General features: G+C 38.0%; 1 protein-coding gene across 6 annotated transcripts in view; it reads right to left on the minus strand.

Moving 5' to 3' along the window:
- Positions 1–14,415, minus strand: part of PHKB (phosphorylase kinase regulatory subunit beta) — a 202,666-nt gene that overhangs the window by 66,602 nt on the left and 121,649 nt on the right. For all 6 annotated transcript variants that reach the window (XM_081215337.1, XM_081215338.1, XM_081215333.1 and 3 more), the window contains one exon: positions 13,431–13,525. In XM_081215337.1, coding sequence (XP_081071463.1) covers positions 13,431–13,525 — 95 coding nt within the window. The remainder of the gene's footprint in view (positions 1–13,430; positions 13,526–14,415) is intronic.

Here is a 14,415-nt window from a genome sequence, read left to right on the forward strand (position 1 = left end):
GAGAGACCAACAAGTGTATATGTTTTTAGCTCAGATCTGTATAAATATGCACATGATTTAGTAAATAAGTACTGACAATCATCCTAAATTTAGGAACTTTGCAGCTTGGAAAATAAGCTTTTATGACTAAAAAGCATTCCTTTCATATTGACCTTTTCTCCAAAGACTGTCAAAGTAGATCAATCCATTTTAATTGGCATATTAAATGTGCTAGTCTACTTCTCAGATTCAAAGCTTGGGTATCACTGAAAATGATAAATGTGAAACTGAATTCTCTCAAGGGTGCTTCAACACACATGATCTGCTCTATCATGATGATTATGCCATAAATGTAAAATATTGCTTCAAGTAGCTGACCAAAAATACGCATATTTTATTAGTACAATAGCAAAAACACCTGGAACTCTCTAAGGACCTTGTGAGAGAACACTGCTCCTCACTGTCAGGGAGTAGGGCTCCCAAAGCCCAGTCCTCTGGTTGACAGCGCCTCATAATATGGATCATTAAATAAGAGAGGGTTAGAATAGAAATAAAGGATAGGTTTCTCTTCAAAGATCAATAGACCTTTAAAAACTTTTCGTAGATTCAAAAATAAGAAAAAAAAGTGAAATTGGGAAGTCCCAGGTAAATTCATAATTTATATTTATGAATAAACAGGATTCTGTTCTCAGAGTAAAATGCCAGGAATATAAGTGGGCTCAGTGTGTTGAATCAGAACAGGGGCACAAATTGAGACTTGCAGTAGATTCATTAAAACAATACTAGATCATAATATTCCTTGTACATCTTTATTTTGGACAACAAACCTTGTTTTCTTGCTTGGGTCTATTTTTCCTCTTTTACATTTCAGCCATGAATATAAGAAGTCTTCATCTTGTAGATGAAATATTTCATTATATCTCATGCCTATTATTGGAATTTTAATTTTGGCAAGTTCAGTGGGTTAATCAGCATGACATGTCTCTGGTGGCACAGTGGTTAGGAATCTGCCTGCTAATGCAGGGGACACGGGTTCGATCCCTGGTCTGGGAAGATCCCACATGCTGTGGAGCAACTAAGCCTGCGAGCCACAACTACTGAGCCTGTGCTCTAGAGCCCGTGAGCCACAGCTACTGAAGCCCGTGCATTTAGAGCCCGTGCTCTGCAACAAGAGAAGCCACTGCAATGAGAAGTCCACGCACTGCAATGAAGAGTAGCCCCTGCTCACTGCCCGCGCGCAACGAAGACCCAATGCAGCCAAAAATTAAAAAAAAAAAAAGAATGATGCTATTATATTTTTTTAAACTCATTTTTTCTTTTTCCTTTTTTCTTTTTACTTCAAATTTAACTTTTCTAACTTCTGGATGTTTTTGACCAAGTATTTAATTTTCATTGGCTCTGGTATAAATACTAGTTGATAGGAGACTTTCATTTCCCTTAAAGACTGCAGACAGTATTCCTGAAGAGAACCTTTGTGTACTGTGGCATAGGCAGGCTAGACTTTCAAAAGCATTTCTGATGCCTTGACTATTTTATTCCGTTTCATTATGATAATCATAAGAACTTCTGTTCAGCACTCAAATTCATTCCCATGCTTGTAGATAAATTTGGCTTTTTGGTCCCACACAAGCACTTTCTTTCTTTGTCAAGCTAATGAAGTAGAGTTTTTTTAATCCTTTAAGTAGAAATTATGTCTCAAACTGGTTATACTATTTCAGAGCATTAGAATGAACAAATAAAACTGAGCTTCATGCAAAGTTTCCCTAAATCACCTAAGGCTAAACCTTTAAAAACTGTGAACAGATCTGAAACAAGAATATAAAAAAGGGAAGCAGGTATAAATCCATATTCTAGGAGTGCTATATAACAAATCTACTAAATTAGGAGAGGTTTATAACCTGTCTTGGACTGCAGCAAACTCACTTCCTGAACAGATGGTCTCCCACCATTTAATCACTCTTTAACTCCCTACAATCTGGCTTTTGGGCACACTATGTACTAAAATCACTCAAAGGTTACCTGTAACTCAGATAATGGAAGCCAGCAACAAAAGTGCTAGAAGGAGATTCACGAATCAAACCCAGCCAAATAATTTTATAGATTAGAAAACTACGGTCCATAAATGTTAGGAGATCTTCCCCAGATTACACGAGGGGTGAACAAAGCAAGATCAAAACACCAGCACTTGAGTTTCTGCCAGTGCTGTGCTGTTCTCCCCTGCCAATTAGGTAGTCAGCTTTCTTGAACGGCTGTCTCACAGTTAACATTTTTCACACTTTCAATCCAATGACACTGTTTTACCTTCTTGCTGGATTCTTCTGTCCTGCCCTTCCTTGAACATCCCTTTACTCCACCATCTACATTACCTGTACCCTTACAAAGAACTAAGCCTTAAGCCTAGCTTTCCAAAATTGTCTGCTCTCATAGTTTCAATTCCCATCATGAGCCATGTACAATAGCAACACGACTTTGTAACTTTTCTTTTCATTAACTGCTGGGTACCTCAATTAACTACCATGTCTGCATTGAAACTATCAAAATGCAAATAATAATAGCTAACATTTATTGAGTGCTTAACTATAAACTAGGGGCTGCTCTAAGCTCTTTACCTATATTAACTCATTTAAATCTTTAACAAATCTATGAGGTATTATTCTGATTTCACATGTGAGGAAACTAAGGCACAGAGAGTTTAATCAACTTGCCCAAACTTGGATTCAAACCCATGCAATGTGCCTCCAGAGGCTGTGCTCTTAATTGTTTTGCTAGGCAGAATGTCTATATAAAATCTCTACTATTTATATTCTTGAATGCTAAAATAGCATTTTCATATCAGAGTGTTTTTACCTGTGACTTTTCCGTTGATATTAGAATGGCTTATTTATGTAAAAATTCTGTTGCATTCAATATCTGTTTCAAGAAACAAGTTCAATTTTTTGCATATTGATTTAAAAATGAAGAAAAGAAATCCAATTCCTGGCTGGTCTTATTCTATTGCCTGTTAAATGTGTTAGTTTCAGATAGAATCCTGAAACATTTAAAAAGATATTAAGTTTGTTTTCCTATGAAACCAGGAATCTTCTATAACACACATTTCAGAATAAAGTCCATTTGTTACAGAACTCCAAAAAGCCCCCAGTTGCTACAAAGGATGTCGTTTTTAGGGTCAACTTATCCCCAGTGGAAAACCATAATGCAGAACACAATGAATCTGTGAAATGGACATAGTAAGCTGCTTACAGGTTCTTCCAAATATGAATGGTAGCAAAGGCTCAAAACAAACAGTCTCCAAGTGACCTATCTCACATTAACATGGCAGAGGCTCTGCAGTGTGAACAGTCTAAGTCTCATCCACAGATAACCAGCAGGTAGTCAGCACCAGAATTACCTAGGCAACAGAAAATGAGGGACCCCCTAACAGGAACAAGTTAGGGTGAAAGAAGAAGGGGAGTAAACACTCAAAGAATCTTGCTAGCCTCTGGAAAGTATCTTCCTTTGGATAAGGAAGAAGGAACTCCCTAATAAAATTACTAACTGTTAGACTTGTGGACTTGGTCTCATCCCAGTGCTAACAGGGAAGAAGAAAATAACAATTAGATCCTTTTAACATTACAAATGTTATATATAATGTATCCCAGCATACATTTTGTACTGATGTAACATCTTTCCACTTAATTTTTCAGATCATTTCCACAGGCCCCTCAGTCTCCTAAGGCACAGGTGAAACTATTTTTCTGTGATGTGATATTGAGCCAGGCTGTCCAGGAAGCAAAATATTTCCTCTGTTAACTCCTTCATACCATTATGAAAATCATTGCTTCCATGCTTGACATCCCTTCCTCCTTTTCTTCTTCAGTTAACACCTTCATATTGGTTCTGCCACTTGACAACTGTGTGACCTTGGAAAAATTATCAAACCTCTCTGAGACTTGCATTATCTATCTGTAAAGTGGGTATAATAATATTTATTTCATAAAAGTGTTAAAATCAGACATAATACATATAAAATAGCTCGTACAATGCCTATAATCATCAGAAGCACAGTCAATAGTGGTTTTCTATTTTTCTCACTTCCTTTCTCTAGCCCTGTCAAATACAAACTAGACTGATAGAGGGCAAAAAAGAATAAGACACATTCCCTACTCTGAGTACCCCTGCCAGAGAGGCAGGCATGTAAACCAACAACTACAATAGCATGACAAGTGTTATAACATGGTGTATGCAAAGGGTTATAGGAAAGCAGCCTTCTAAACCCATAAGACTTGTTTTCAGGGAGTAATTTATAGGATGATTAGATAATATGATCTTTTGTATAATTTATCTTTTCCAAATCAAACGTGACATAGGAAAGTAGGGGTAAGCGGAGCAGGCATTGTTACCCTATCTACAAGACTAAAGAACAGATTAAATAACAGTTTGGTATAAATTATTCTCCATCACATGTTTCTTTACCAATTTTAATAATTCTGGCATTTAATTTACTTGGTTTGCATCTACTTGGAGCTATCACAACTGTTCAGTGAACATCTACCCTGCTCAAATCCCAGTGTTAGGTTCATCAACCAAGATCTGAAGCAGCACAGAGTGTGGCTGGAGAACAAGATATTGTCTGGAAAACAAGATATTTAACAGAAACAATGAGAGAAGACTCAAGCATGGTAAGTGAGGCCTGGGCTTCTAGTTCTAGAGAGTGGCGTTAGCACATACACTCAATTCTCATTCCTCTCCAGACCCCACAGAAATGACCATATAGATGCTAAAAATAAACAAAAAAGACTAAAGCCATAACAAAAAAGAGAAAAAGAAAAAAGGGACATCAAATCAGATATTTCAGCACATTTCTAGTGTAAAAGATGGCAAATAGAAGTGCATTAATGAAGAAAGCAGAGCAGAGGAAGCCTATATAACCAAACTATAACACTTAGAGCGTTACCATAATGCTGCCACAGCTATGGGAGTTGATCCACCAAATAGAGGGGCCCCAGAGGGTACTTGGTTTGCAGAAACACTGGACAGGAGAAGTGGGACGTGACACAGAACTGATAAAGGCCACAGTGGCTGGCCTGAGGCCCCACACAAGGAGCCACAGTCAGCAATAAAACAATAAAACGGGGTTTTTCTCTTAACATACTGAACAAACTGGCTGGGGTGAGTTAATGCTTTTAGTGTTGGCAATAACTTCCTCAAAGTAAAGCCCTTCACATCCTGGCATTTGGCAAGGGTAATGAGGGTCTTGTTTGTTCCCCACTGGATCCTCAAGAGACCAAACTCCCAATCACGTCTTCCTCACTCCCTGTTGGGGCTGGGGGACAGGGGGAGGGGACCACTTAATACACTGAGAATAATCAGACCATCATCTATCACCTAATACACAATTGAACAAATGAGGATCACCAGGTATGTGAAAAATAACCAACAGGAAGAAAGAGAAACACCACATTAGTAAAACACAAAAATTACCTTGGGTATTACACTTACTGAAATAAGCCAGACATAGAAAGGCAAATATTGCATGATTCCACTTATATGAGGTACCCTGAATAGACAAATTCATAAAGACAGAAAGTAGAATAGAGGTTACCAGGAGCTGGAGGGAGGGGAGTGGAGGGAGTCACTGTTTAATGGGTACAGAGTTTTTGTTGGGGATGATGAAAACATTTTGGGTATAGATAGCAGTGATGGTTATGCAACATTGCAAAATGTATTTAATGCCACTGAATTGTGCACTTATGAATGGTTAAAATGATAAATATCATGTAATACATATATTACCACAATAATAAAAAAGAAAAAGATCACTCAGGAAATTCAACAAATGGTGCTCTGACAACTGGATATCTGCATACAAAGAATGGAGCTGAATGCCTACCACATACCATGTACAAAAATTAACTCAAAATGGATCAGAGGCCTAAATGTAAGAGCTAAACCTATAAAATTATTAGAAGAAAACACAAGCAGAAATCTTTGTGACCCTGGATTAGACAATGGTTTCTTAGATATGATACCAAAAGCACAGCAAAAAAATTAAATAAATAAAGATAAATCAGACTTCATCAAAATGCAAATTGTCTGTGCTTCAAATGACACCATCAAGAAATTGGAATAATAGTTCACCAAATGGGAGGAAATATTTCAAAATAATAGAAGGAATTCATATGTAGAACACATAAAGAACAATTACAACACAATAATAAAAAAGATAAAGAACCCAATTTTAAAATGACCACAATATCTTAAAAGACATTTGCCCAAAGAGATACATATACATATCCCCCAAAAATATATGAATAGATGCTCAATGACTTTAGTAACTAGAGTAACTAGGGCAATGCAAGTCAAAACCACGATGATATATCACTTCTTATACACTAAAAGGCTGTAATCAAAAAGACAGATAAGGGCTTTCCTGGTGGCGCAGTGGTTGGGAGTCCGCCTGCCAATGCAGGGGACACGGGTTCGTGTCCCGGTCTGGGAAGATCCCACATGCCGCGGAGTGGCTGGGCCCGTGAGCCATGGCTGCTGGGCCTGCACGTCCGGAGCCTGTGCTCCGCAACGGGAGAGGCCACAACAGTGAGAGGCCCACATACCGAAAAAAAAAAAAAAAAAGACAGATAATAACAAGTGTTGACAAGAATGTAGAGAAATTGGAACCCTCATACATTGCTGGTAGGAGTGCAAAATGGTGCAACTGCTTTGAAAAACAGCCTGCAGTCCTTCAAAATATTAAACATAAAATTAGCATATGACTCAGCAATTCCATTATATCCAAGAAAAATGAAAACATGTCACACAAAAACTTGTACACAAAACTTCATGGCAGCACTAGACACAATAGCCAAAAAGCGGAAACAACCCAAATGTCCATCACCAGATGGATGGATAAATAAAGTGGTATACACACACAATGAAATGTTATTTCGCCATAAAAGGACTGAAATACGGATACATACTACAACACTGATGAACTTTGAAAACATTATGTGGAGTGAAAAAAATCTAGTCACAAAAAATCTAGTACCACACATTATATGATATACCCAGAATAGGAAAATCCATATAGACAGAAAGTAGATTAGTAGTTGCCTAGGGCTGGGGTAGGGAGAGAGAGAAAGGTTGAAGAAAGTGGAGAGTGACTGGGGTCATGAAAATATTCTAAAATTTATTGTGATGAATATACTAAAAACCACTGAATTGTACACTTTAAATTAGTGAATTGTATCAGATGTAAATTATATTTCAATAAAGCTTTTATTAAAAAATAAATGTTCAATAAATTATAGCAAGTATTATTTTTTTAAATTACAGAAAAAAAGACTATTCAAGGAACAGAAGAGATCTTAACTCTTAATTTTTATTCATAGAAAGACTTATGAAGATAAATTATCCATTAAAAAAAGGGGCAAGAAAGAACAAGATAGCCCGGACTCAGTTTTCCCTCCTCCTCTAAATACAATTATTTACCCTGGAAATAATTCAGTGGATAATGAGTCAAGGGCTCTGAGAACTGGAAAGAAGGCAGTAGACTTGGCTGGCTAAGAACCAACCCCAGGACTTGAAGAATGGCAATGTGGTGAGATTCCTAAGATCCCATGCACACTGGGCTGAGCACTGTAGAGGCCTGCAGCCTGAAACAACCATCAGGCGTAGACAAAAAAATAAACACAAAAGCAATAATAGTCTGTTCTCTCTGGCCAAAGGACTGGGAAACAAGAACCACAACAGTGACCAAGTGGGGAGATTCAACCCTAGTTCCTCTACTTGAGGTACTAGTTGGCCAATTTGCCTTCAGCAGCACCTTCAAAGCCCTAGTGGGCCCACCCAACCTCTGTTTTACAACCAGGGCACTTGATGGGCCAACACAACTGTAGCATCATCAGAGAAGCCCCAGTGAGCTGTCTTGACCCCTGCTCCACAAATCAGGCTTTAGTGGGTGGTCCAATTCATCTAGGATAGCAGCAGTAAAGCTCCAAGGGCCATCCCAACCTCCACTCCACAACCAGTGCACCAGCATGGAATTCTGAGCAGCCTACAGCAGCAGCTTCTCAGCAGTGCCAAGACTACCCAACCCTTGGGAAACCAGCAAGCGGGCCGATACACCTGCATCAGCTGAGTTTGTTATCTCCTGGCCATCCACCCAGTGGCATAAGGAGACTTAGGCCAAGAGAAATGGCATATTACCTGTAGAAGAACACAAATTTGAATTGGCAAGGGATTTCTCATCTGAAACTATGGAGGCCAGAAGTACACAATCATTCTTAGTGCTGAAAGAAAACAACTGTCAATCAGGAATCCTGCATCTAACGAAAGTAGCCTTCAGGAATGAAAAGGAAATAGACATTATTAGACAAAGGGAAACTAAGAAATTTGTTGCTAGAAGACCTACTCATAAATAATGTCTAAAGAAAGCTATGCGAACAGAAAGAAAATGACAACAGAAGAAGGCAGGGACATTCAGAAAGGAAAGAATGATGAAATGGTAGAAGTTGGGATAAACACAATAGACTTTTTTTTTTTTTTTACTATACTGCTTGGCATTTTATATTTGAATATTTTGCAATAATTTTAAATGGTCTATTAAAAAAGTAGTAATGCAAACCAGTATATGACAAATCAACAGCATGCACAAAAGATACAAGTGTATATTATATGAATAAAAGTTCAAAAAGTCAGTCTTTATGATCACCTCCTCCCTTTCCCAGAACTAGCCAGTTTTGTATGATAAAACATGTACTCATAAATAGCCTATTTTATACAATATGATTATTCTTAACCCACCATTCTGTGATCTACCCTTTACTTTATGTTTACTGAGCATTTATTATAATCCACTTCTTGTGCCATTTCATGTCAATTTACCACATTCTTTTTAATCCCTGCATAGATTTATAATAATTTATTAGATCTGTCTCCCACTTCTTGATATTAATATTGTTTTTAATATTTAAAGGAATTTTAAGCACAATTGACTTTTACCTCATGACTTTCTTTAAGGGTTACATTTACATTATTCAAAAATTTAGAAGACAGATCTGGTTTAAAAAAAAAAGAAAGGCTTTTCTGGAAATGGGGAAATTACATAGTTAATACTATCAAATGTAACAATGTAATTGCATTGTAATCTCCTCTATATTATTTCACTTTTTACAAAATGCATCTATGTAACTTTTATATGTAGTTAAAGGAAGAGGAACTGTATAGGCTTTTAAAGGATCCTGTCTGAAAAAGAGGCCAGGGTTTCAGGATGAAGGTTGTACTAAGAGTGGAGGCCTGGGAGTGGGTGAGGGTGAGTTGTGATATTAGATGAGCAAATTGGCTGAGATCATAGTACAGGGATGGTTGGGAGAAATTTAGAGAAATTGCAAGATATAAGTGAGAAACACAGAAATGAGGTGACTGTATGAGGATATGGAATTTAGACTCTACCCTGTAGGCAGTATAGAGTGTCATGGAAGGTTTTCAGGAAACAACATAAATGAATCCATACTTTATAAGATCATGTGTTCTCAAGCACAGAGAATAAACAGGAGGAGAGACTGAAGACAGAGAGAGATTATTAAAACCATGCCACTGAGTAGTAATGCAGTCTGAGTGGTACATGGCAGTGGGGATAAATATGAAGAGACAAATGTAGATGCTACTTTGAAGGCAGAGCCAATATGATAACCACCTGAATGTAAGAGCTACTGGCATGAGAAAGGAGTATTGAAGATGGTCTTTATCCAAGGTAGGGACTATGGAGAAAAGAGCTACTTTGAAGCGAGAAGACAAATTTGGCATCTGAAATGTTGGGTTTCATTAAAAAAAATTTTTAAACCACTTTATTGAGATATAATTTACATATAAAAAGCTGTACATATATAATGTATACAACTCAATGAGACAGAGTTACATATACATCCAGAAATGTTGGGTTTTAAAGACTAGATTTGTGGAGAGACGATCACTAGGTAGTTGGAAATTCAAGTTTAAATATTAGGAAAGAGGTCAGAATTAGAGAAATAGATTTAGAGATATTTGCATAAGTCCACGATTTTCCATGACATACCTTCTTCCCACATATACCATCAAGCACACTCAAACATTCAAGTTAAACACTGAGAACCTCCTATATGACAGGTGTTACAGTACTATGACAGATACTGAAGCTACAAAAGTGAATAAAACATGGTCTCTGGTCTCTAGGAACATACATTCTAAGGTCTGCAAAAGTTTTCTTGTTTTCTTTTGGTCAAAATCTCACAATACTATAAAGTATATCTGCTACTGCTAATAATGCATTTCTTTCTACTCCTCTAAACTTTATTTATAAAAGGGAATTTTATTCTCCAAGTAACATCAAGAGAAAACAGCAACTCCTGAATAGTGAGAGAGTATTGAGGAGGGTCATCCCAGCTGATATCCTTTTCCAACATCAGCCTTAATCCCGGATACAAAAGTACCTCCCTTTTACAAAAATAAATTTGCTAAGGGTAATGTTAAGAAAATCAACAGCTGCCAATTCAGTCCTCAATGTTTTGGATTTGCAATGTGCCAATAGCCCCATGCACACTTGAAGGAGTGGACCTTCCTACAGTTTTGGCACACTCACAGCTCTCTGGATTCTGGAAGACTTCCTTCTGCCATAACCCTTCTGTGAAGAAATAAGCTGGCCCAGCAGGCCTGGGTTGTTTAAATCTTGAAAATTCCCAAGAAAGGCATGCTTTCAGGATGGGCTTTCCGGCTTCTTGGAATGTTCTGTCAGATAGGAGTGTTTTTGTATGCCTAAGGTGCTGGGCCATACTGTTCCAGTTTGTCTAGATGGTTTATGCTAACAATGTGATTTATGGTGAACATCTGCTTTTTCTCTGGGGGGGTTAGAGCTTCAGTAACTGCAGTCAATCATGCTACACGCTTACACAACTGACCCCCAATAAAAACCCTTGATGCTCAAGCCTGAGCAAGCTTCCCTAGCTGGCAGCACTTTGCATATGTAGTCATACATCATTCCTGAATAACTGTGTCTCACATGACTCCACTGGGTGAGAATATTTGGAAGCTTGTGCCTGGTTTCCTCAGGACTTGACCCGTGTGCCTTCACTAATTTTATCCTCTCTCCTTTTTTTGTAATAAACTGTAAGTGTTGAGTATAACAGCTTCTGAGTCCTGTGAGTCCTGGGGACCTCGGACACAACTTCCTTCGAAGACAGGGATTTCTCTTGTTTCCAGGAAATGTCTGAACTTTACTATTCTACTTACTTTTTCTGACATTTGACAGGGTCAATCCCCACAGATCAGTTAATTTCAAGATCTGACCTGGTCAATCATGATTGAGAGGGCACTGACACCAGCATTTCAGGCAGAGGGCCCTGTCTGACTTCTGTATTTCACGAAGCCAAGCCATCTAGCCCCAACAATGGATACGGGCATGCCAGGTCTTAGCTACTGCTTAAATGGCTGAGAAAGTGGAAAAGGCACCTCACCATTTTATATACCACCACAACCAAGCTGCCAGTAGGGTGGGGCAATAACACCTCCCAGCAATTTTCTGCTGCCAATCTTTCCTATCATTTCCTTCTCAGAAACTATATACAATGCATGGATGTAATCCCAACATGGCTGCAGGAGAGAAGCCCCTGTCCTGACCCTAGAGCAAGGCTCTTAGATAGGATATGACTCTACCTGGGAGGTACATCACATAATTTAGTAGCAACATTAGAAAACAATTTCAGGGCTTCCTTGGTGGCTCAGTGCTTGAGAGTCTGCCTGCCGATGCAGGGGACACGGGTTCGTGCCCTGGTCTGGGAAGATCCCACATGCCGCGGAGCGGCTGGGCCCGTGAGCCATGGCCGCTGAGCCTGCGCGGCCGGAGCCTGTGCTCCGCAATGGGAGAGGCCACAACAGTAAGAGGCCCGCGTACCGAAAAAATAAAAAATAAATAAGAAAAAAAAAAAGAAAAAAAAAAAAGAAAACAATTTCAATATAAAAAATATACCTAGAGTAAATTCTCTATAAAATTCACTCTCAGTCACTTGTACTCTGCCTTCTTGAGTGGGAGAGAAGGAGTTGCAAGAATACTGTATTTCAAAAATTACATATAACCCACAGCCCTCCTTATATGGGTCAAGGAAGAAGTGTTTAAATGGTTGATTTTGTTAGCTGTGTGCTTTGATGTTCTCTGGTTCCTGCCCCCACACCTCAAACCTGCGACAAATAGGTCACTTTACATTCTAAGAAAAGGCTTTGAGATTTCATCACCCTGGAAGTGCATCACACATGCTATGTAAGTGATACACACTAGTCTTAAAATGGCTCAGACTCACAGCACTAGGTAACATGAAGTTAAATATATTCCACTTTACCGACTGGTAAATATATTCCACTGAGATGAGTGGTAAATAAAGATAAAGGCCAAATCCCTGCCTTATATGGGAACTAATAGGCCAGTGTAAAATTTCTATCACATATTAACATAGGCATCTTATGTTCTTGAGAAAATCTTAACATTTATTTACAAATCTCCCAAAAGCTTCTCATCTATGAACCACTCAGAGTAACTAGATGTTTTGTTTGAGGACCAGCAAAAGAAGCAGAGAAACAGTGTGAGAGAACCTATTGATACTAAAGATACTAATGAGGCTGGTTGGCTCTCACTTTCTCTCATTAAAACGAGCATTTATGTGTGTGTTTGTGTGTGTGTGTGTGTATGTGTTATATTTTTAAAGTAAAAGGAGCATTTCAATTTCGTAAGCATATTTTCTGTAAGTGCTGATGCTATTCTTATTAAATAAATTTAATAAGTGTGTGCTTGGAATCCCAGGCACACACTCAGGTTCATTCCCTTTCTCCTCAGGCAATTTCAACAATCCACACTACATTTTAACAATACTCATTACTGGTATCATTTAATACATGAGGGTTTGCTCAAGTCAACATCAATCTTGCTGATCTTGCAAACACTTATTTTGTTGACACAACACAGTCTGAATCCATAGCTACTAAATGTAAAAAAAAATTTTTAAACTATTTATTCACCTGACATGTTACCAAGTACTAAGAACAGCTCTGTCTGTCACTCAGTCCTGTCACAGAGACATAGCACTGGAGAGATATCAAGCGAGGTGCCTTTCATGGAACCCCACTCCCTTCAGTAATAGAGCCATCTCATCTGTCCCCATGCCACCCATACTTACTGCATCTTCTCAAAGACATTTGACACCTTAAACGCAACCACTGTGAAGGTGAAAATGTTTACCTGTGAGACATCTCGTGGGACACATCTCACTCATACTTCCTCATTAACAAATAGCCCTTTACCACAGGTAAATCTTAAGTAACCAGAATACAGAAAAGCTTTGCCCTCAGAAGGAACAATAAAAGCCCATTCAGAATAAAATTTCTTCTTCAATTAAGTGTTAAATGTCTGGATGAGTCTAACTTATGAAATAAAATATCTTTATATATCTCTTTACCTGATTGGAAAACCTCATGCTCACATTACGTTGATTCTGTAGTGGGACATAACGCTGAACAGGATCAATGTCTTTAGGACTAATTAATTCATCAGCTGAAAAAAAAAAAAGGGAAATGACATGATCAAAAATGTATCTATAAACATTGTAAACCAACTAGACCTAATAGATGTTTATAGAACACTCCATCCAACAAGAGCAGAATATACATCCTTCTCAATGCACATGTAATATCTTTCATATGCTAGGCCATAAAATAAGTGTCAGTAAATTTAAAAGGATTTAAATCATACAAAGTATATACTTCAACCACAATAGAATGAAATACCAGAATTTCAAACAGAATTCTATTCAAATAGAATCAATTGAAATTGATTTCAACCACAATAGAAATCAATTAACAGAGAGAAGTTTTAGAAATTCACAAACATACTAAAATTAATAACACACTCCTAAATAACCAATGGGTCAGAAAATAAATGAAAAGGGAAATTAGAAAATACTTTCTAATGAGATGATTGAAAAAGAAGACACAACATACCAAAACTTAGGGGATTTAGGTAAAGCAATGTTCAGAGGGAAACTGACAACTGTAATTGCTTATATTAAAACAGAAAATTCTTGGGACTTCCCTGGTGGCGCAGTGGTTAAGAATCTGCCTGACAATGCAGGGGACATGGGTTTGATCCCCGGTCCAGGAAGATACTACGTGACACTGAGCAACTAAGCTCATGCACCACAACTACTGAGCCTGTGCTCTAGAGCCCGGGAACCACAACTACTGAGCCCATGTGCCATAACTACTGAAGCCTGAGTGCCTAGAGCCCACGCTCTGCAACAAGAGAAGCCACTGCAATGAGAAGCCCGCGCACTGCAACGAAAACCTAACGAAGCCATAAATAAATAAATAAATAAATAAATAAATAAATTTAAAAATAAATAAAACAGAAAATTCTCAAGTCTATAATCTATATTCTACATTAAA

The sequence above is a fragment of the Mesoplodon bidens genome (genome assembly GCF_964165515.1).
Source record: "Mesoplodon bidens genome assembly, chromosome: 18".
Lineage (NCBI taxonomy): Eukaryota > Metazoa > Chordata > Mammalia > Artiodactyla > Ziphiidae > Mesoplodon > Mesoplodon bidens.